General features: G+C 40.2%; 1 protein-coding gene across 1 annotated transcript in view; it reads left to right on the top strand.

Annotated features, from left to right (window-relative positions):
* Positions 1–16,867, top strand: part of LOC132536882 (short transient receptor potential channel 7-like) — a 103,034-nt gene extending 86,167 nt beyond the window's left edge. Inside the window, exon 3 of the mRNA XM_060186361.1 lies at positions 16,688–16,867. Coding sequence (XP_060042344.1) covers positions 16,688–16,867 — 180 coding nt within the window. The remainder of the gene's footprint in view (positions 1–16,687) is intronic.
* The last annotated feature ends 6,962 nt before the right edge of the window (positions 16,868–23,829 follow it).

Raw genomic sequence — 23,829 nt, 5'->3', positions numbered from 1 at the left:
AAAGTGGTGAGGATATGTACAAAATACTCGCTACAGAAGAGATACAAAAGATCAACAGACATATAAAAATTGCTCAAGGTCACTTGATTATCAGAGAAATACAAATAAAGACAACAATAAGATACTACCTGTGAGAATCTCATACATCAAAAAGGACAGCAACAACAAATTCTGGAGTGGTTGTGGGGACAAAGGAGCCCTCCTGCACTGCTGGTGGGAATGTATACTGGTGCAGCCCCTGTAGAGAGCAGTCTGGAGAAGCCTCACAAGGCTAGAAATAGACCTTCCTTATGAACCAATAATCCCTCTCCTAAGGATATATCCTCAGGAGTCAAGCATACCCATCCAAAAAGATATATGTATACCTATGTTCATAGTAGCACAATTCATAATAGCCAAAATCTGGAAGCAATCCAAGTGCCCAACAACAGATGAATGGCTGAGAAAGTTGTGGTATATTTACACAATGTAATACTACTCCGCTATTAAGACTAATGAACCCACCTTCTCCAACTCATCTTATATGGAGCTAGAAAAAATTATGTTAAGTGAGATTCAGAAAGAGAAAGCTGAGAAAGACGAACAAAAAGGGAAACACAACACAGAATTTGACTGAGTTTGGAGCATTGCACTAAAGTAAAAAAACTCTGGGTTGAAGGTGAGGGTAGATGTTCAGCTTCACTATAGGGGGTTGGGGTTAGGGACACAAAACTCTGGTGGCTAGAATGGTGTTAATATACACTCCCATTAACATATAGTATTATAAATCACTATTTAGTCAATATGAGAGGGGAAAATATATTTCATAGCAATGTTATCAGTGCCAGAAATTTCTATCTTGTAACCCTTTTTCTAATAAGTCTGATTAGAATTTTTATTTTTATTAGTGATTTAATAATGATTAACAAGATTGTAAGACAACAGGGAATTAATTCCATACAGTTCCCATGACCAGAGTTCCATGTCCTATCCCCTCCATTGGAAACTTCCCGATTCTTAATCCTTCTGGGAGTATGGACCAAAATTCTTTTGGGGGTGCAGAAGGTAGGAGTTCTGGCTTCTGTAACTGCTTCTCTACTAAATATGGAGGTTGGCAAGATGGCAATATATTTGGCCTACCTGCATGTTAGCTATTAAGTTCAGGCAAAAATTATTAAAGTCATGGACCCCTTAGAACATACCTAAAATAGCCTTCCTAGCTTCTTCCCCAAAAAATGCCCCTAAGTCCTAATTCTTAAACCAATGCTTGCCATTATTTGACATTCATGTGTCAGATCATCAAAATTTTGGCAATAGTAAGTATTCTTTTCAGAAGTACTGAGAATTCAAAAACTGAATTTTAAGGTGACATTAAACCTCGAGCATAGTTCAAATGTGACCTGTTTATATAAATAAAAGCAATAACTAAAACCAAAATATAGAGTTACATTGTACCTGAACCTTATGATATAAATTTTTAAAAAGTATTTTTAAGCAAAATACTGGCAACTGATTTGGAATAAATGTTTGAGAGGAATTCATTAAGGTTATTCTTTCTCTCTTTTTAAAAATTTATTTATAAAAAGGAAACATTGACTAAACCATAGGATAAGAGGGCTACAACTCCACACAATTCCCACCACCAGAACTCTGTATCCTATCCCCTCCCCTGATAGCTTTCCTATTCTTTAATCCAGGTCCATTGTGGGATGCAGAAAGTGGAAGGTCTGGCTTCTGTAATTGCTTCCCCACTGAACATGAGTGTTGACAGATCGATCCATACTCCCAGCCTGCCTCTCTCTCTCTCTCTCTCTCTCTCTCTCTCTCTCTCTTTTTCTTCTTTCACCAAGTCCTGATGATGTTGGAATTCAGAGCCCTCTGGTCATCTTCCTCTTTCATTTCTCCCCCTCTGGAAGTATGGAAAAAATATTCTTTTTGGGGTGCAGAAGGTTGGAGTTCTGGCTTCTATAATTGCTTCCCGTAAACATGGATGTGACAGACAGAAAGGGAGAGGGAGAGAGGAAGAGAGGCCCTACTATAGCACTGCTCCACTGCTTGTGAAGTTTCAGATGCTCCCATGTGATGACTGGGGTCTCAAACCCAGGTCGTCCATCATAGTGTCATATGGACTCTACTGGGTGAGCTACCTCCCAGTCCCTGGTACATGTATTTTTTTTTAATATTTTGAGAAATCACCATACTGTTTTACCTAAAGATGGATCAATTTATATCCCACTGACCATTATTCCTACACCCTAATCAGCATAGGCAGCATAAACATTCTCATAGATGTGAGGTGATACATTATAGTCATCTTGATTTCCAGTTCCCTGATAAATGATAAATATTTCTTCATGTATCTGTTGTCTATCTGGATGTCTCCTTTGATGAAGTATCTGTTCAGTTTTTCTTGACATTTTTGCATAGGGCTCTTTTGTTGTTGATGATGATTTTTGTGAGTTCTTTCTACATCTAGGATATTAATCCTTGTCATGTATATACAATTGGCAAAATCCCACTTGCTTCTTTTGGTTTCTCTTGCCATCGAAGTAAAAACTAAGACATTCCTGAATTCAATACCATGGAATGTTTGACCTATGTTTTTTGTTTTTTGTTTTTTTGTTTTGGGGGGGGGGTTTTGTCAGTATATTTTACAGTTTTAAGTGCCAAGTCTTCAAAGTATTTTTATTAGACTTCTGTGCATATGTGATCTGGATCCAGTTTCATTCCTTTGCATGTGGCTATCCAGAGTTTCAAATTTTTTTATTTGTAGGGGTGTTAATGATTTAAAGTCAACAGTAAATACAGTTGTTGTACATGTGTAAAACACAACAGTTTTCTGCAAAACACTGTAACCCCCCACCTAGGTCCTTCTCCACTATCATGTACCAGCACTTGAAACCCCCCAACCCAAGTTCTAAATTTTTAATGGCACATATTGAAAAGCTTGTGCGTCATTTTTATTTCAGTACCTTACTGATTTAAGTACTGTAGCTTTGTGGTATGCTGGAAAGTGAGGGATTACAATGCCTCCATTCTTGTCCTTTTGCTCAAGATTGATTTGGTAATTCAGGGTCTGAAACAAACTTCAGTAACACTGAGAATGCTTCTATAACTTTGAAAGGGATACTTCAATTTGTATGCTTTTGTTAATTAACAATGTTAATTCTTCCAATCCATGAGTATAGAATAACTTTACACCTCCTTGTATCTTTTTCTATTTCTTTCTTTCCTTTTATTTATTTTTTATTGTCACTAGGCTTTTGAGTGGGGATTAGTGTTGACACTATGAATTCATCACTACCAGTAGCCATTTTTTTCCTTTTTTCTTCTTTCTATTTTTTATTTGACAAGAAAGAGAGGGGAGGAGAATATACTGAGGGAAAGAGAAAGAGAACACCTGCAGACCTGCTTTACCACTTCTGAAGCATCCCCCCCAGCAGGTGGAGAGCAGGGGCTTTGTGCATGGTGATATGTGTGCATAACAAGGTGTGCCACTATCAGCTCCCTTCCTCTATTTCTTTAGAAGTGTCCTACATTGTTCCAAGGTTCAGGTCATTTATCTCCTTTGTCAAGCTTATTCCTGTAACTTAAGACTGCAATTTGTTTATGACTATAAGTTGTGGGAATATTCCTAAAAAGCATTTCTAGTCTCTATCTTCTTTTACATAGTTAAATATAGATACAGATTTCCCATATCAACATCTTTGAATGAATATTTTATAAAATTTAACTTTTGAACTAGAGTAAAATTTCTTTTTCAGTAAATTTTTTGCTACTGTTATGATCAAATGTCCTTCTCTATTTAAGAACCATGGGAAGTGAAGGTGAATATTTCATGAAGGAGCATTCCTTTTATATATTAAAAAACTTAATATATCACCCTTGTTATCTTATGATTTTGTAAATCAATATTAAATCACTAATAAATATTAATATATGACATAACTCTTTGAGCAGTATTTAAAGTAAAAATGATTTCTATTTATTTTACCACAGAAATAAATAGAGCAAAAGAAAATGCAAACTCCAGAATTTTGGTACTTAAAACTTGAATCATAAACAAAAGCTGAAACTATTATTTTCTAAACCCTTGGAAACTCCTTTTAGTTTATCACTGTGGTTATGCTACAGACAAAAAGACTGAAACCTGAGAAGTTAAGTTCCTTGACCCTCAACAGTAAGAGCAGAGCCAAGGACCCAGATGATTTAACCTATAGTTTGTGTTTGGTCTACAATACCAAGAATCTTACACACATGGGTCAATCCAGCTGCCAAGAGGACTATAAACTATGGACTATGGATCCAGCTTGGAAACCAATCCAGTCAGATAACTGCCTGACTGCAGTTTCCCCTAGTAAGACTTCACTATTGGGTAGATTTGGCAAGGTGCCCAAGATCCTAATTAGGTCCTTCAATAAAACAGGTCTTTTTTTTTTTTTTTTTTTTACCTGAAGTCTGTACGTTTTAAGGCTGCAGATCTGGACTGAGGTAGCCCTCACTTTAACCTGCTCCTTAAAGAAGTGATGGCCATGCAGTTGAGCCATTGCCAACTCAGCTGCTGCTACTCATGACTGTATTCAGGAAAGACTATCCCAGATCTTCTTTTTAGCATGACAACTCATTCCTTATAGAAAGATGAAGTTGTCAAAGAAACTGGCTTTGGGCTCTTTCCTTTGTGTATTTGATTTTTACCTCCACTGAGACTTGGTTAGTCAGCAGGGAGAAGCAAAGAGAGATAAGAGTTGTAACTGCATCTTGAAATGTGAGGTCCCCTGGCCTTTGTAGGCTTCAAGAAAACACTATGGGCCCTCATGCTTTGGCATATCTATCTGATCTTAAATCTATCTAGAATAATATAGGACAACAATTTAAAACAGGGGTTTTTTTTCTCTTTAACTTTTCTTTTTTATTTTTATTAGTGGTTTAATGCTGATTTACAAAATTATGCGATAACAAGAATACAATCCCACACCATGTTTTTGAAGTCAAACTGACCTCGGATTAAGTCCAGGCCCTGTAATAATCACTTTTGTTATTATAAGTCATAACTTCACCTCGCAAGGAATCAATGAGGGCTAAATAGTACAGTGACTTTGGGGCAAGTGGAGAGGGAGGGAGAAGAAGACCAGAGCATCACTCTGGTATATATGATGCTAGGGGTCAAAATCAGGACCCCACACATCCAGTGTGATACTCTACCTGCCTTGTGACCTCCTAGACCACAATATAGTAGCTTTTCAGCAGAGAAACTAACACAGAGTACATATCCAATAGACTATCTTTTATGCAGTGTAATAAATCACATTATATGAACATTTTCCATATTAATTTTAGTTTGTAGAAGTCTATGGCATACATAGAAACTCAACAATTTTCATCCAACCCATAAGAATCTTCACACCGTCACATTTCAATCTTCTCCACAAGAAGACAAGAATCTGGGTCAGTTATTATTACTTCTCCTAGTATGGCCTGTAGTGAAGATGTGAAAACTGTTAAATGTTCATCAACAATGAGTAACAGAGAATTTGTTATATTTAGAAATTGTTCAGGGATGATAAGTCACAGACAAAAATAATGGCACAAAACTTAGGGACACTGAAATAACACATAGTTTATCAATAGGTCAAATGTTAGACCTATTATGTGTAAATAAGAGTACTGCACATGAAAGGGGAAAACAGAAAAACAAAAGAGCTCAAAGAGCTTAAAAATAGAACAAATAAGATGTAAACACAGGGGTACAGAGCTTGACCCATGAGCCATGATTGCTTAAGTAAGCTTCAGTACAAGACCTACCAATGCCCAAGATGTCTGGAGGCTGAGGGAGAGGAGGGGAGGGGAGGAGAGGAGGGGAGAGGAGGGGAGGTGAGGGGAGGGTAGGAAGGAAGGGGAGAGGAGGGGAGGGGAGGGGAGGAGGGGAGAGGAGGGGAGGGGAGGGGAGGGAAGGAGGGAAGGAGGGAAGGGGAGAGGAGGGGAGGGGAGGAGGGGAGAGGAGGGGAGGGGAGGGAAGGAGGGAAGGGGAGAGGAGGGGAGGGGAGGGAAGGGGAGAGAAGGGGAGGGGAGAGGGGAGGGGAGGAGAAGGGACGGGAGAGGGGAGGGGGAGGAGAGGGGAGAGGGGAGGAGAGAGGGGAGGGAGAGAGAGAGGAGAGGAGAGGAGAAGAGAGGAGAGGGGAGGGGAGGGGAGGGGAGGGGAGGGGAGAGGAGAGGAGAGGAGAGGAGAGGAGAGGAGAGGAGAGGAGAGGAGAGGAGAGGAGAGGAGAGGAGAGGAGAGGAGAGGAGAGGAGAGGAGAGGAGAGGAGAGGAGAGGAGAGGAGAGGAGAGGAGAGGAGAGGAGAGGAGAGGAGAGGAGAGGAGAGAAGGAAGGGAGGAAAGAAGGAAGGAAGGGAGGGAAAAAGAGTTCACTCAAGCCCACTAGGAGAGTATAGACAGACAGGAAATCAAATCCCCTTGTTACCCTCCTCTAGGCTCCCTGCTGTGGAGAACTAGTGATCAGTAAAAAAATCATAGTATTGGGGGTCGGGCGGTGGCTCAGTGGGTGAAGCACACACGTGGCGCAAAGCGAGGACCTGCATAATGATCCGGTTTAGAGCCCCCGGCTCCCCACCTGCAGGGAGTCGCTTCACAGGTAGTGAAGCAGGTCTGCAGGTGTCTATCTTTCTCTCCCCCTCTCTGTGTTCCCCTCCTCTCTCCATTTCTCTCTGTCCTATTAAACAACGAACAACATCAACAATAGTAATAATAATAACCACAACGAAGCTGCAACAACAAGGGCAACAAAAGGGGGAAAAAATGGCCTCCAGGAGTGGTGGATTCATGGTGCAGGCACAGAGCCCAGCAATAACCCTGGAGAGAAAAAAAAATCATAGCATTAAGTATCTGCCTCCCAGAGACCCAGCCTATGCTTCCTGCCACTGCACCTATACTCAGGAAATGGCTCACTCACAACTGTGGAGAAAGTCCAGCATGTCTGTGTGGGTCACTGTACCCAAGACACTGAAGCACAGGCTGGTTCATGAACAAATGTCTTCATTAGAAAACCATTCTTTCTCTGGTTAGAGAAACACTGCTGAGTCACAGGTATAGACCATGAAGTGACCCACCAATCCGGAGATTTTGTATAAGAAATGCATGTTGGTTTAGAAAATTGAAAATTTGTTTAGTTTGAGGTGGGAGGGAGTTTGTTATGTCCTATTGTCCCTAGGAAAGAGGAACAGAAAGCTATCTTTGAATTAGAAAAGGTACTAAACTGAATAGGTAACATCACATCTCTGTGAGTTTAAAGTGCCCATCAAACTCTCAGAATGGCAGGCTGGCAGGGCATTCAACTGTGGAAATAGGAAGCATGGTAGGGTTGGTTGGGGTTATAGATATATATATAGAAGAGGAGGCTGGAAAAGAGGGAAGACATCTGTGAAAGTTCCCTGATAGAATCTCCCAGAAATGAAGAGGGATATGTGAAAGATGCTCAGGTATTCAGTTAACAGAGAATTTTGAAGGTGGTGCTAGGTGTACCAGGATGGGGATATAGCTCAGTCAAAGGGCATCTGACTACAAAAGCTGAGGAAGGTAAACAGTGTAGTAGTAGTAGTGGTGGTGGTGGTGGTGGTGGTAGTGGTAGTAGAAGTAGTAGTAGAAGTAGTAGAAGTAGTAGTAGAAGTAGTAGTAGAAGTAGTAGTAGAATAATATATGAAATAAGGATAAGCCCCTTGAGATGAGTTTCAGTCCTCATCCCTTTCAAGGACTCAGTTCTTAACCATCCCCTCCAGATGATGGTATTAAGTGTTCCTTGGTAGCATCTACCTTTGGGGAATGCAGAAAGTTAGTATTATCATTATCAAGGTTCTCCACTCTGTTGGCAAGTCAGCACTGAAAATAAATTCAGTGGAGACAAAAATCTAGTCTTTTACAGGCATGTCTTGCTGTATTACACGTCAGTTGATTGTGTTTTGCAGAAATGCAATTTTTATAAATTGAAGGTTTGTGACAACTCTGTATTTCACAAGTCTGTCAGCACCATTTTTTCCAGTGACATTTGCTGACTTCATGAAATATTTGTTTTTATGTGATAATCTGACTGAACCTGAAAAACCTCTGAGGTGTGATTTTATCTGTTCAGCATGTCTCCTAGAAAGCAGGCAAATGCTCAGGAATTTGTGCACATGTGCCTCTCCCAGATACTATGGGAATCTGCCCATACCACAAGGACAATGAATAAGTAAGGTCACTGCTCCTGTTGATGGCATCAGGTCTGAAGTTTGAACAAACAACTTCTAGTTATGCCAGTTATTCATTCAAACAATTTCATTAGCACTCCACTCATGGAATACTATGCTTAGGACCTATAGGAATTTCCTCCAACAGAAGAGAATACAGACATATAACAATGAGAAAGGAGAGACTAAGAATGACATGAGAGAGCTGGAAAGATAACTCACTTGAGTACTACATGGATTTGTCATATGCACCATGCAGATTTGAACCTCACATCCACCACACTGAACGCAGCTTCAGTGTTCTGGTTTCTTTCCCTCCTCTATCTGCAAATGTAAGCCAGGACTGGTAAAGCCCCAGAGATGATGAAAGAGACAGAGTCAGAGAGAGGGAATTTTGTAAGAAAAATGGGTTTTCAGGGGCCAGGTGGTGGCCCCTGGTTAAGAACACACATTACAATGTGCAAGGACACAGGTTCAAGCCCCTGCTCCCCACCCGTGGGGGGCAAGTTTCACAAATGGTAAGACAGAGGTGCAGGTGTCTCTCTGTTTCTCTTCCTTTCTATCTCCTCCACTCCTCTCAATTTCTCTCTGTCTCTATCCAATAATAAATAGATTAATTTTAAAAAAATAAAAATAAGTTTTTATGAAATAGTTATTAAACTAGACAAAACATGGATAGTGGGAACATATTCTAACTTAAATGTCACAGATGGATCAATCTTGGGAAAATCTCTGAGCATAGCCTTATTGTTTGACCAGAGACAAAATGTAAGAAAGATAAAAATAGATGTAAAGTTAGAACAAAAACTGGAAATCATATTTTCAACTCTATTTCCTACTCCCCCTTCCTTTGCTCCATTCTTCTCATCTTCTTTTCTTCTCCCTCTAGCCCCTACAACTTGACTCCTTTCTCTACAACTAAAATCCCTTCCATTTATGCCTCTATCCTTCCATCCATGGAGAATAGATGGGGTCAGAACTCTGGCTGGAAAATCATATAAACATCTCTGCAGTACATATGAAGTCCACATGTTCAGAGATGCCTTCCTGCATCAAGCAATGTAAGAAAGACTTAAGAGGTCCATACTCCCAGAGGGATAAAGAATAAGGAAGCTTCCAATGGAGGGGAGTGGGACATGGAACTCTGGTGGTGGGAACTGTATGGACTTTTACCCCCTCTTATCCATAGTCTTATTGATAAATATTAAATCACTAAGAGAAAAAAAAAAAAAAGCAATGTCCCCCTAGACTCAAATCTGAATAGTCATAACACTATCAGATTTGTCATAGGCTAAGAATTCATTCCTATCCCTATAACTCTTTAAATTTTTTTTATTTATTTCAGGAGGGACCAAACTATCACTCTAGTACATGTTATCCCAGGGTCAAACTCAGGGCCATATGCCTAGAAGTCCAAGACAGCTTTTACCAGGTAAAAGCTTTTCAATTTGATGTAGTTCCATTGACTGGTTGGTTGTTTGCTTGTTTTTGCTTCCTTTCTGACTAGACTTGAATCATTGAAGACACCTTTAAAACTTGTATCAGAGGGAATTGGGCAGTAGCGCAGTGGGTTGAGCGCATGTGGCACAAAGCACAAGGACTGGCAGAAGGATCCCGGTTCAAACCCCAGGCTCCCCACCTGCAGGGAATCACTTCATAGGTGGTGAAGCAGGTCTGCAGGTGTCTATCTTTCTCTCCCCCTCTCTGTCTTTCCCTCCTCTCTCCATTTCTCTCTGTCCTATCCAACAATAATGACATCAATAACAATAGCTACAACAATAAAACAAGGACAACAAAAGTGAATAAATAATTTTTTAAAAAATAAACTTGTATCAGAAAGAGTTCTGCCAATGTTTTCTGCTATTTGATGGTTTCTGAACTAACATCCAAATTCTTGATCTAACTTATTAACTTTAGTGTGTGATGAAATGTAGTGGTTCAGTTTCATTCCTCTGCATGTTTCAAATCAATTTCCTCAACAACACTTGTTGAAGAGACTCTCTTTTCTCCATTGAATATTTTGGGGTCCCTTGTCAAAAATGAGATTTAATAGGTGTGAAGGCATTCAATGGCTTTTTTCCCCCTGTAATTTGGACCACTAAGGTCTTCAGGAATGTTGACTCTAAAAACATCATGGCCTATCAACAACTATGCTGACTGCATTAACAAAGAAAAAATAAGAGTTAAGAAAAAAGTGTTAAGTGGTGCAGGGAGAGCAGCAGTAGTCATGCCGAATACCCACTTCCACTACTAAGCAGCAGGTCATCTGTTGGACACCCAATACTTTTTCCTCTCATATGGGTCACAGAGTTTGAAATGAAGTGACAGTCATGCCACTCAGAAACAGCAGATCTGGGATTAGAACATGAAGGGCTCAGCATCAGAGGTGCTGCATATGGAACCACTCTGCAAACTACAGGCAAAACAGGAGTCAGAGAGTTAAGCTGTCAACAGAAACAAAGCCACTGGTTCTGACACGGGGTGGGGCTCACAGAAGTAGGTCTTACAAAAGAGAAGGGCCCAGAAGAAAAGCAAGCAAGTAAGTGTTCTTCATAACAGGATGAGCACTGAATGTTTATTTGTCCACCCATCGAACAGGGCCTGTTGCAGAACTGGCAGGGTGTTAAATAGCCTTATGCCAGAGCCACACAGCTTCTAGAGCACAGACCTGAGAGCTCCAAGTAGAACAGCAGGGTGGGAGGTAGCACACTCAGATGAATGCATACTTTACCAGGTGGAAGGACCGGCATTCAAGCACCCCACTCCCCACCTGCAAAAGGGAAGTTTACTGAGTAGTGAAGTAGATATGCAGGTGTCTATTTTTCCTCTTTCCCTATCACCCACTCACCCACTTCCATCTCAGTTTCTCTCCATCAATCAAATAAAATAGAAAAATAAAAAGGTGTAACAGAGTAAGAAGGAATTAAAATTGTTTTTTTAAAAAAAAAACTGCACTTTTGTCTGTATTTTTGGTGCTGACTACAGTGCTTGATGAAGGAACACTGAGGAAAGGCATGCCAAATGGATAAACAAATTAATCCAGTACATAACTAATATTTTCATTTCTCTCTTCCTTCCTCAACTTCCACAACACAATACTTTTGTCAAGACAAAATTTGAGGGAAAAACATTAGCATCACTGAGCCAAATGCTATGGGATATTCTCAAGTTGGAAATGGTACCACAGAACTATCCTCATTCAGGCTGATTTCTACACTAAGAAAATCCATCTGATTACTGGTATCTGTTTCTCTTTATCTACATAAAAAGCTTCAGGGGACAAATTTTCTATAAGTAAATACTGATGAACTAAGTGGAGGATGTTGACCACGGTCACACTGAACATTGGGAGGGTCTATGGTGGTTTATCAGTAGAAAAGAAAATGATTTTTTCCATAAGTACTGGATTTCTTTCTCCAGCTAAGTTACTTGTGGCTTATCAAATCTTACACTGCCATGTATCATTATTCAGAAAATGAAGACTAGCAAGAGAGAAAAATCTATTAAGGCATATGGAAATCACAGCCTCAAAGTCTATGAGCTTAAATGTAGCTTCTCTTCCTCTCCTTCCAAAAAGAATAAAATACAGGACATAAGAGTTTTAAAGGTGGAGATGGATAGGGGCTCAAAGGAAGGGGAGAGAAGGGATAATTTAAGAGCCAGCAGTGCTCCTCCTGGCTGGAGGGCTCCACAGCTGGTAGCAGGTAGTCATCAGTGTAGGTGAATGAATTTTATCATGATCCTGACTACCCTAGCAGACACCAACCCATTCTGAGTTGATTATCTGAATGAATCAAGCCTCCCTTCAGCAGAGGATGAGGAAAGAAGATCTAGGTAGAGAGGAAGTAAACTGGCCCACCCAGTTAGGCTACAAGGATTTTTACGAAATCACCAATACTTCAAGAAACTATCTGTGAAGGGACAGGTAGTGGCACACCTGGCAGAGCACATATACATTACAATGTGCAAGGACCTGGGTTCAAGTCACTGGTCTCCATTCGCAAGGTGGGAAGCTTCATAAGTAATGAAGCAGTGTTTCAGGTGTCTCTTTCTCCCTTTCCATCTCCTTCTTCCCTCTCAACATCTCTCTGTCTCTAACCTAAATAAATAAAATATTAAAAAAATAGAAAGTAAAAATTGGGACCGGGTGGTGGCACAACTGGTTGAGTGCACATGTGACAATGTGCAAGGACCCAAGTTCAAGCCCCCAGTCCCCACCTGCTGAAGGAAAGCTTAGCAAGTCATGAAGCAATGTTGCAGGTATCTCTCTGTCTCTCCCTCTCTATCACCCCCTTCCCTCTAGATTTCTGGCTGTCTCTACCCAATAAATAAAATAAAGATAATAAAAAATTTTAAAGAAAAAAATTCCTTTTAAAAATATCTGATAAAACATCATGAAGATTAGAAAGAAGACAGAAGGGAGGAGTAGAACCTTAAGGAATGAGAAAAATAAATGGAGGAGGAAGATGAAGAAACCAAATGAAAAAGGGAAAAGTGACAGGTTGGTTTTCACTGATAAAAATATAATTTTAACTATTTGTAAGGTACTAATCTAAAGACTTTATAATTATTAATTCACTTAATCTCCATTATTGACAGATTTTATAGAACAGAGCTACTAAGCACAGAGTCAATGATCTCAAGTAGATGGCCAATATGTGGCAGGGCCAGGACTTGAACCCAGGCAGCCCATCCACAGGAAAAAGTCTTGGATCATGCTGTAAAGTATTTGCCCCATGAGTGCTAACATCCCATGAAAGCAGTTCTAAAAGCATCCAATAGTGAATAAATATTTATAGCTTTTCAACAATTATCTGTTCTTAAAACATCAGATATTTCCTTGTGAATATAAAGAAGGGAAAAGGCTGCTAGAGGTAGCTTTCCTTTGTATGTGAAAAACAGCAGTCCACTGATTAATTAAAGGCAAAGTAGGAGTCAAGAATTGGCCAGAGTGCCCTAAATCTGCCAAATACCAGCGTGATGTTCTCACTAAATCATGGGCTAAGAGGAACACGAATTTTAGGCAAGATGCTAACAGAAAGCTAGCAATGGTGGGGAGCCGGGCAGTGGCACAGCAGAGCAGGTTATGCGTACATGTTGTGAAGCACAAGGACCTGCATAAGGATCCCAGTTCAAGCCTTCAGCTCCCCACCTGCTGGGGTTTCACTTCACAGGCAGTGAAGCAGGTCTGCAGGTGTGTTTCTTTCTCTCCCCCTCTGTCTTCCCCTCCTCTCTTGATTTCTCTCTGTCCTATCCAACAACAATGACAGCAATAACAACAACAATAATAACAACAACAACAAAAGGGAAAAAAATAAAAGTTAAAAAAAAAAAAGAAAACTAGCATTGGTTACATGAAGGCTGGTGCAGCCATGGTACCGTGATAACTGACTTGAATGGAATCCAGAATCAGTACTGGCAAGACCTCTGATCCCTCTTGATTCAGGTCCTGTTTTCCAGTGTGACTCACCCCGCTTTTGCTCCCACTATAAGTAATCCTGTCTCAGCCTCCCTCCTGTCTCTATTTGCACTTTAGCTTCTCTTACCTCCCTCTACTCTATCCCACCCAGTTCCCTGGCTGTTTATTCCAACCATAAATGCAGTATGATTTAGTTTCTCGAGAGAGTCTGCTGAATTCCATGTAAACCCAACTCAACAGATTCTCAGCCTCAAACCATTACAAGCTCCCTGCTATGAAGAGGGTGAGTTATACCGCTGGAAAAATCAAGGTAGTCATATCATATCAAGTGCTTCCCTTGAAGAACCTTCTTAAAAGGATGTCAGTCTCTCCTTCCAGAATGGTTAAAAGGCAGGAATGCTCTGAGCAAAGTCTGTGGTGGCAACCATCCTTTCATCTTCCCATTCTTTTCTGAACTAAATGCCAAAGAAAGCAAACCCAAATCAACACTGTCTGAGGCCCCATTTTATTCTTGCTGTGAGTTTTTTATCCATGGCTTCTCCTCTGACCCTACTTTTGAACATCCTCCCCATCATGCCTAGGAGTTCTTCCTGCCTTTGTTCCCTGGTTAAGTATCCTCTGAATTAGGGTTTTTTCATTAATTAATTAATGTATTTATTAAATGGAAACACTGACAAGACCATAGGATAAGAGAGGTACAATTCCCACCACCAGAACTCCATATCCCTTTCCCTTCCCTGATAACTTTCCTATTCTTTAACCCTCTAAGAGTATGGACCCAGGATCATTAAAGGGTGCAGCAGGTGGAAGGTCTGGCTTCTGTAATTGCTCCCCTGCTAGTGGATCATGGACATACTCTTAGCCTGTCTCTCTCTTTCCCTAATGGGGCAGAGCTCTGGAGAAGCAGAGCTCCAGGACAAATTGGTGGGAGATCTTCACATGCCATACATCAGACAAGAGAGTAATAACCAAAATAAACAAAGAGCTCAGCAAACTTAGCAACAAAAAATGAATTGGAGTTTTCTTTGTGTCCTTTTGGTGTCCTCATGTTATTCCCATCTTCCTTAGAATAGGAATGATCTTTCTCTGGTACTTCAAATACACAACAGAAAGGAAAAAAAAAAAAACCTAACAGACACTGAGTTGTGCATCATGAAGTTGTCTTCAAAGGTCAGTCCAAACTATAGAAAGGAGGGGGCAACAACATAAATAACAACTATAATAATAATAACCACAACAATGATTAAAATTTAAAAAAGGGCAACAAAACAGGGGGGGGGGGGGAAGCCTCCAGGAGTAGTGGATTTGTGATGCAGGCACAGAGTCCCAGAAATAACCCTGGAGGCAAAAAAAAAAAAAAAAACTACAGAAAGGTATCTATACAAACAATTCTAGTTTTAACTATAAGCTGCTGTCAGCTTCCTGGGAGCATTATATTATAAATGTGTATCTACAAGAGGTGGCTAAGCAAACAGACTCTCATGCCTGAGACTCCAAAGTCCCAGGTTCAATCCCCCATACCATAATCAGAGTTGAGTAGTGATCTAGTAAAAAATTAAATTTAAATTTAAAAAAATATGTAGATACACTGCTTGACTATGCTAAAAAATGCAGCTGTAAAAATTAGTAAGGGTTAATCTAAGGAGAACAGAATCTCAACAGAAGCTCCCTTTGTTTAAATAAGGCTCATTGTCCTCCTCTGAGACAAGCAAATGGCACTGGGAATGCCCCTAGTGTGTTTCTCTCAGGGTTCCTGCCCTCTTTCTCCAGTGTACAATCTGTTGTTCTGATCTATCTTAGGAGGCAGCAGGAGGACCATGATGGGCTCTCTCCACATATGAGGCAGCCAGTAATAGGGATTAGGACTGGAGTCCTACTGGAACAACTACAGTGAAAAAAGTCATTGAGTGAGCCTAATGTCCAGTAGTAATAGGGCATCATGTGTGTGTATCAGTAATTCTCAGAGTTTGGTCATAACATAAGTCCCCCAAAAATCAGGTTGCAGCAATTTGGCTTGCTAAATCAAACAGAAAAAGTAAGATATTACATGTATAACTGGGGTATCTTATGGATCTCACTGGCAATGCAGAGCTGGGCCACAGTGAGGGTTAGGCACTATCTGAACCTCTTTCTACACAATTTCATCCCTTCCTCAGTTTTTATCTGGTTTGGTTTGCTACTTGGTCCACACAATGGAAGACAGTTTCCCAGATTTCCCAAGGTTGCATGTTAACTTCCTAGTAAATACTGTACTTCTCAATCATAGTATCAAACACCCCAGGTAAGAAAAAAACAGAAGGGTGCAGTATAGCTCAGGATTCTACCCCTAGCTCAATAAGCTACTCAGGAAAAGTGAGGTAAATAATCCAGTGGCCAGGAGCTAGTCTTGTATCTTGCATTTGGTCAGGACAGTCCCAAGAGAGGATGGTGGTGATGAGATGATACTGCATAGGGTCCACAATGTATCCGTGCTCAGAAAGTCAGGGAAGCTCCATGGCCCTGCTTCTGAAATCCTATGTGGAAATATAGGGAGTCTTCACATGTCCTCAGAAATCATAGTAAAAATACTTTTTTCTTTAATTACATGAAAAAAAAAGAAGAACCGTTCTTCAGTGTCTTCTTTTATCCTATGTGGAAATGTGACAGATTCTATTTTGCACAATCTGCAGAGACTCAGAGAGATCATCTAGCCAAACCAAAGCCAGGTGATTAGTAAGTGGTAATGCAAAACCCAAACCAGGTGGGACTTCAAACCCCATTCATGTTCCATCTGTTCCTCCATGTTACTTCCCAATGATGCATCAAATCCTGTGAGGGCATTGGCCGTAGTGCATGCGCACACACACACACACACACACACACACACACACACACACACACACACACACACACTACCCTCATATTGGAAAGCTCAGCAGGTATCAAACCCAGCTGCTCTAGCTTAAACACCCAGGTCCTCCCGCTGGCGGAGCACTTCAGCCCCAGCTACTCACATGTCATATATTGTTGAGCGCTACCAATGCCATTTTCCTGTTTGCGTTTTGTTTTTGTTTTTGTTTTGTTTTTACAGTTCGTTGCTCATCCTAACTGTCAGCAGCAATTGCTTACCATGTGGTATGAAAATCTCTCAGGCTTACGTCAACAGTCTATCGCTGTGAAATTCCTGGCTGTCTTTGGAGTCTCCCTAGGCCTCCCTTTTCTCGCCATAGCCTATTGGATTGCTCCGTGCAGCAAGGTACAAACTGCTTAAGGTGCATGTCATTTGTGGTTACTTATTCTATTCTCTGCTTAGCATGACCTGAGGTTGATTTTGTTCAAATCAACACTTATCAAAAGTAGAAAACCACTCAGGATGGAAAATGTTGATCTGTTGGTTTTAAATAATTTTTAAAGGAAATAGGAATAATTAAAATAGAAAATATTAAACATGCAAGGCATAATAAGACCACCAATAGGAAAGAGAGGAAATAACAGCACTCTCCTCTTCTAATTATACCATATCCTAAACGTGTCCTCCAAACCAATATAATAGTAATCTCAATAACAGGGTAACAGGAGTAGCCAACATTCATTGAGTGCTTTCTTTTTGCTAAGCTCTTTTCATGGACTATCTCATTTCACTCCCTCAATTACACTGTGATTATATACTTTATGAAAAATTTCAGAAAGAGAAAATAACTAGTAGGCTAAGACTCAAATACAGCTTATGCTGGAATACTGCAGACCCAGCTTAACGTCATCCAAGTTTCTCTGGCTTCCTTGACTGAATTCTAGCCCACATGGGCAGCTAATTAGGTCATAAGAAAGAAAAATAAAGGGGGTAGGGAAGAAGGCAAAGAGCTGGCTTTTTATTTTTTCTTACAGAGAAGAAGGTACCTGCCATTAACAAAAGGAGGGGAGCCTGCTGGTACCAAGCTGTCATGCTCCCTACCCCACCATCCCTGCAGCCCAGTAATTTTAGCCAAAGTACAGGGAGTACCAGCAGCCACTCCAGATTCAGGAAAGAGTTAGTACCTATAATATCAGACCAAGCAGAAATTTTGAAGTATGTTTCAAGGGCTTAAAAGGGTTCCAAAGCTTACATAATGAACACTCAATAGAAGAAATGTAAGTACAAGGAGATTAGTTCCACAGAGAATGTGATCAGCTCAAGAGTCTGAGTGTTATTGGTGAATGGAACCTCTTACAAACTACACTAAGAGGATTCTTACCAGAAAGAATGTCTACAGGGATGCTGATGAAGCAATCAGAACAGAGAGGCAGTAAACCTAGAGTAATGACACCTTAGGGTGTCACAGGGAGAAATTAGGGCTCAAACCCATTCTTTGGTAAAATGGTATTAAAAATAAAAGTCATACTAAATGTTTGCTGAGTTCAACTTTAAACCTATTAAAGGTTCAGAAGCCATATTGTATTCAAAGCCCCCCAAGTAATATAGTAATACATATATACACATATATGTGATTTTTTTCTATCTCTCATTATGAATTATAAAAAAGCACCAGAGTAGGGGGGAATCATATTTAATACAAGACTAGAGATCACTATTGATTTTAGCCACATGCTTTCATACTGAAATTATCTAAATTGCCTAGACTATACCACAAAATAAACTAGTGGCTTCACCCAGATCCCACATTAATAGGCAAGCTTAATACACTAAGCCCCAAACTAATTCTGGGCCACTCAATCACAAAAATAACAGCAACTAGGTAGAGAAAACAGTCAAACCTCACTTTTGTTATGAAACAAAATGTGATAGCTTTCAGGAAGTGGAACTGGCCAACACAAGCAAATAGGTTTGCATCTACCTGCCTGATGGCCTGGGGAAATATTCAGAGAGAAATAGTGTGTTTGTTGCAGACCTTTTTTTAAAAAAAATTTTCATTAGGTATGAGAAAAACAATCTCATCTAATACCATCATGTATGATCATAAAATACAAATATGGTAATGGAATTCTGGATTTTCTTAGACCCGGTAAATGCAGGAGACTAACGGCAATATGGAATATAAGGATGATACCCACTGCAGTCTTCTAGAATATTCTGAAACCAGTGATTATAGAAATGTTTGTCCCCATGCCTAAGGCTTCATCTCTTCTTATAAGATACATGACATTCGGTATTCTCAGAGGTTCCACTAAGACAAAAAACAAAAAAAAAAAAAATGGCACTCAAGGTAAACAAGAGCTGGTCATGAAGACACTTGTGGTTTCTGTGTACTTTCTGGACTCTGAGAATGAGATCAATGCAGTGAAGTGTGTGTATATAGCTGAGTGATAAGACTTAGTATACTGCATGAAATGGATTCTTGGTGACACCACTCATTATGAGAAAAGATTCTCTCATTAAAGAACTTGTCAAATTTGCTTTGAGGCAGCCAAAAAAACAGATAAAACAGTCAAGATATTTTTAGCCTTTATTTTAAACATTAGAAAGAAATTTTTCAATTTTGGCAGAGATGTTATATTATGAATCATTACAGAAAGGTAATATCTTTTATGGAAAAAAATACCAAGCCCTTGAGACCCAGAAAACAACATCCTCCTGAGAGGAATGGCACAGTGTAGGTATTTGATAATATGCTAGAGTCTCTCCTCTCAAAAAAATCACTACTTTTCTGTCTAGAAAATCTATGGAAAAGTCCATGTCATTCCACCAAATTCCTGTTTTGAAAAACCTCATTACACCTCTCTCAACTCAGGCCTTGTTATTCTTTTATAAAGGTATTCATAAACCTCATCAGCTAATGTCCAGTAAATACTGAGCATGTGGCTGATGCTTCCACAGTCAGTACATTTACTTCCTAGTCCTTACTATACTAATTTAGCGATGAGTAGGAATAGGGATACCAAAGTTACTTGTTGAGTCTGCCAAAATGACTCATCATCTCTTTGCTATTGAATTCCCAAAGAAATTAATTCTATTTTTACATAAGTTTCTAAAGGTCCCAAAGAAAGGCAGCCAAATAGTAATATAAGGCTAGTGATGTCAACAGAAGTTGAGCTTATTAATACAGAGATGAAGAAGGTAATCAAATCACATATGTTCATAGTTGCAATTCTGGAGCATTGGAGAGGTCTTTCCAGGATTAAAAGAAAATTCAGATCATGAAAATGTTGAGGAAATACACATGTTCTGATGATAAAAGTACAAGGAGGAAAGCTAATTTCTTCTAGTATCCATTAACCTTCATTGTTCAATTATTCTTATAAATGAGTCCCAGGACTCAAGCAGGAAGAGATATAAATAACTTTAGACTATTCAACATCTTTGCAGTGTGTAACCTATGAGTCCTCACTGCCATATATCTCTTGCTTGAATAAATTTCAAAGTGTTAGTGTTCATCCACTCAAGGCCTCCCCTTCCAAGTCTTATCACAAACAAAAACAACCATTGAGGAAGGTACTAGTGACTTCTGAAGATCTCCGTTTTGCCATCAAAGTTATAATGGTTTGAAACAAGGATCTTCAAGCCATGTTATTCAAGGCTAACCAGGAGAGGATACTGCTTCCAAGGACCTCTGTGTCTTACTTTTTTGTCTTTGCCAAAAAAGAAAAAAGAAAAGACCTCACTAGATTAAAGAAAAGCTTCACAATTTGTTCTCCATCACAGTTATCACTGAAGCTCAGTGCCTGCACAGAAAATCCACCACTCCCTGTGGCCATTTTTTCCGTTTATTTTGTATACATAGAGAAATAGAAAGGTAAGGGAGAGATAGTGAGGAGAAAGAGAGACTTGCAGCACTGCTTTACCACTTGTGAAACTCCCTGCCCATCTCACCTGCAGAGTGGGACCAAGAACTTGAACCTGGGTCCTTGCATGTGGTAACACGTGCATGTCATTCAGTGTACCGCTGCCTAGTCACTAGTTTCCCAATTTTTGAAGCAGTTACACAGAGTAAAGATGTATGCAAGAAAGCAGCTTTTTCTTTTTCTTTATGCTACAAATACTTCTGGCCTCAAATCCAAAGGAGACCTCATCAATATTCACCCTGCTAGGATAAGATTTTAAGAGTGTTAGAAGGCTGATCATGTTGCTATGTAGCCCAGTCTAAGCTCTGCAAGATTCTTTCCCCAATCTTTTCATCTATTCCCTACTACAGGTGTTAGCCTGTGTCTCCTGCCACTAAAAAAAAACCCAGCAACTTTGAAAAACAGAACCCACTCTTGCAAGTATGTTTTACCTCTACCAACTTCAGTTCACGCTACACAGATAATAGCCCATAAGAGTTCATGGCATACATGCATATGGACTCTGTAGTTACCCCCTTGCGTGTTACTGTATTTATAAGCTTTCTAGGTATCAGTTAAGTTTCTTTTAAACATCACCCTTCAGTGAAGCCCCTGAGGGTGTTCAGTGACCGAGTGCTTCATGTTTGCTAAGTAATAAATCATCCCTAACATCAACACAATGCGGTGGCAGTATTTTATTCCTTTTAGCCCTATTTTACAGGTGAAGAAACTGACATACAAAGTGATTCAATGACATGACAAAAAATGTGGAGTTATGATTTAAACATAGGGTCTCTGGCTTCAGAGATGGATCTTAACCACTCACTGCACAAGCATGCGCATAAGTCACACCCTTTTCTACCCTCCCCAACCCAGTTACATCACCAGTGTCACAACATTAAATAATGAAAGTAAACATCTTAGCTGATGACTTATTGCATCAGAAGGGGCTTGATCTTGAGAGTTAGCAAGACTCTCATAGAAGGGAGAAGTCTAAACCAATGACAAGCACTACTTTTCTTCCGTTAGAAGTTCTATTGTGGGGCCAGGCAGTGGTGTACCTAGTTGAGCGCACATGTTATAATGTGCAAGGACCTGAGTTCAAACTCCTGGTCCCCATCTGCAGGGAGAAAGTTTCACGAATGGTGAAGCAGGGCAGCAGGTGTCTTTCTGTCTCTCTCCTCCCTTCTCAATTGCTCTGTCTCTATCCAATAAATAAACTTTTTAAAAAAAGAAGTTCTACTGTGTACACAGAGTAAAGTGAGACACTAATTAAGACAGCCTGGTAAATATCATCCTCAACCACCATGTTCCCTGCACTCCTCCCCTCAAAAAAAAAAAAAAAAAAAGGAAACTCCTGGAGCACTAAATCAGATATTTTGGGAAGAACATGCTAAGGAACCTGACACTAGTTTAACATGCATCTCTACACATTTGAGAACCTCTCTTGCCTGGAAAATGTGCATGCTTCTTTATTGCAATACCTGATCCAAAGCCTGCCTCTGTTCAGCTTTAGAGGTAGTGTACTGAGACCCTACCTGACACTATTAGCACCTGGTAGTGAGTGTGGGTGGCTTTTGGTGAGGGAGACAGCACAGACAGAACAGAGATGGAAGGACCATTCTCTACATGACTTACTGCAGTCATGGCTGACATTGTAGAGATGTAGCTACCATCCCCGATTAAGAGTTTACACTTGCTGTTAGGGCCGAGCACACAGGGCATGGAACACCAAAGTGTGACAGCCAGTAAAATCAGTGTCCGCCCTCTGAGAGCTCTCAACTGTTCATTAGGAGTTAATTCAGGGATTATTCAATTCTCTCACATTCAGATAGTTCTATAGTGAAGAACAGAGCTTGGAAGTTTGGGGTGGAACAGAGACTCAGAAACTATAAACTTGGATTTCCTAATCTGTTCTAAACTCACTAGTTCCAAAGAGATCTGCTCTAGCCCATGTTTCAGATTCACGAAGTTTGCACTCCATCGCAGCAGGGTGGGGCTTATGACTCCAAAGCTCTACCATCTTTTTTAAAGCCTTGTGCTATTAACTGACCCAGAGAGCTGCTGGCATATGTTACTTGACTTTTTTTCCTTTCTTTTAACTCACCTCACAGCCTTGTGAAAGAGTAACATTCTCCCCAAGTGCAGTCTGCTTCAAAAACTATCTTTGAGACACATATAGGAAGATCATTAAAAAAGAAAAAGGAAAAGACACTGAAATGATTTTATCTCACCCGACCTTTATCTAAGTTTTACCAGTTAACAAGATGCATTCAAGCTCAGAAGGAAAGTAGGAAAGGAACATCGAATCCTAACCTCACTTTTTTTCCTTGTGGCCTAGAATAAGTTGAAACTGAGCCTGACTTACCTTCCAAATCACTGCAGAGATTTATTGGGGTTTTTGCTTATAGTTTTCAGCAGAATTTTTATAGTCTCATCCTTTTCAGAGGATAACATTTTAATTAACATGTTAATTTCTTTATTCCGGTGGCCAGGTAGTGGCTCAACTGGTCAAGCACACTTTACTATGTGCAAGGACCCCGCTCACCTGCAGAAGGGAAGCTTCACAAGTGGTGAGGCAGTACTTCAGGGGTCCTTCTTTCTCCCTCTCTCACTCCCCAACCCCCCAGCTATTTCCCCTTCCCTCTCAGCTTTTGTCTTTGTCCAAAATTAATTCATTAACTAAAAAATAAGTCTAAAAATAGTCTTTAATCAGGTGCAGCTTAGGTGCAGGTGTGTACAGATTCCTGCAAAAGATGCCTAACCTAGGTGAGAAGAAAGAAAGGTGCTCCCATATCCTTGTCTAGGTAGTCACTAGGTGATGCTATATTGAGTTCAATTCTCAGCAGATCTGGGTGAAGATGGCCATATGTCCCTTAAGAGATATAACTTCTCAGTACCCACTCCTCTTGTTTTCTGACATCTCTGGTGTCTGGTCCCAGATCTGGTATCCCCTGCCCCCTCTTCAGTCTTCCCTCTCCTCACTTGCTACTTTCATTTTGCTGCAATTTCCCATACTCACTCTCTTATCACACTCCTGCATGGATGCAGTGGAAATACTATCTCCTGGCTCCAACAGTTAACCCTAGCATCTTACTTGGGAAATGAGGTTCCAAAAAGCCAAGATGGTCAGTTACAATGTTGAAAACTTCAAAGTAGCTTGAAATACTATTTAATTCATTTTAACTGAATTTTTAAAAAAATATTTGTTTTATTTACTCCCTTTTGTTGCCTCTGTTGTTTTATTGTTGTAGTTATTATTGTTGTCATCATTGTTGGATAGGACAGAGAAAAATGGAGAGAGGAGGGGGAAGACAGAGAGGGGAGAGAAAGATAGACACCTGCAGACCTGCTTCACTGCAGGTGGGGAGCCAGGGCTCAAACCAGGATCTTTACGCTGATCCTTGCGCTTTGCACCACCTGCACTTAACCCACTGCGCTACAGCCCAACTCCCTTTTAACTGAATTTATGTGAGA

The sequence above is a fragment of the Erinaceus europaeus genome, chromosome 2 (genome assembly GCF_950295315.1).
Source record: "Erinaceus europaeus chromosome 2, mEriEur2.1, whole genome shotgun sequence".
Classification (NCBI taxonomy): domain Eukaryota; kingdom Metazoa; phylum Chordata; class Mammalia; order Eulipotyphla; family Erinaceidae; genus Erinaceus; species Erinaceus europaeus.
Note: the sequence above shows the minus strand (reverse complement) of the source record. Positions and strands in the feature narration are given on the sequence as shown.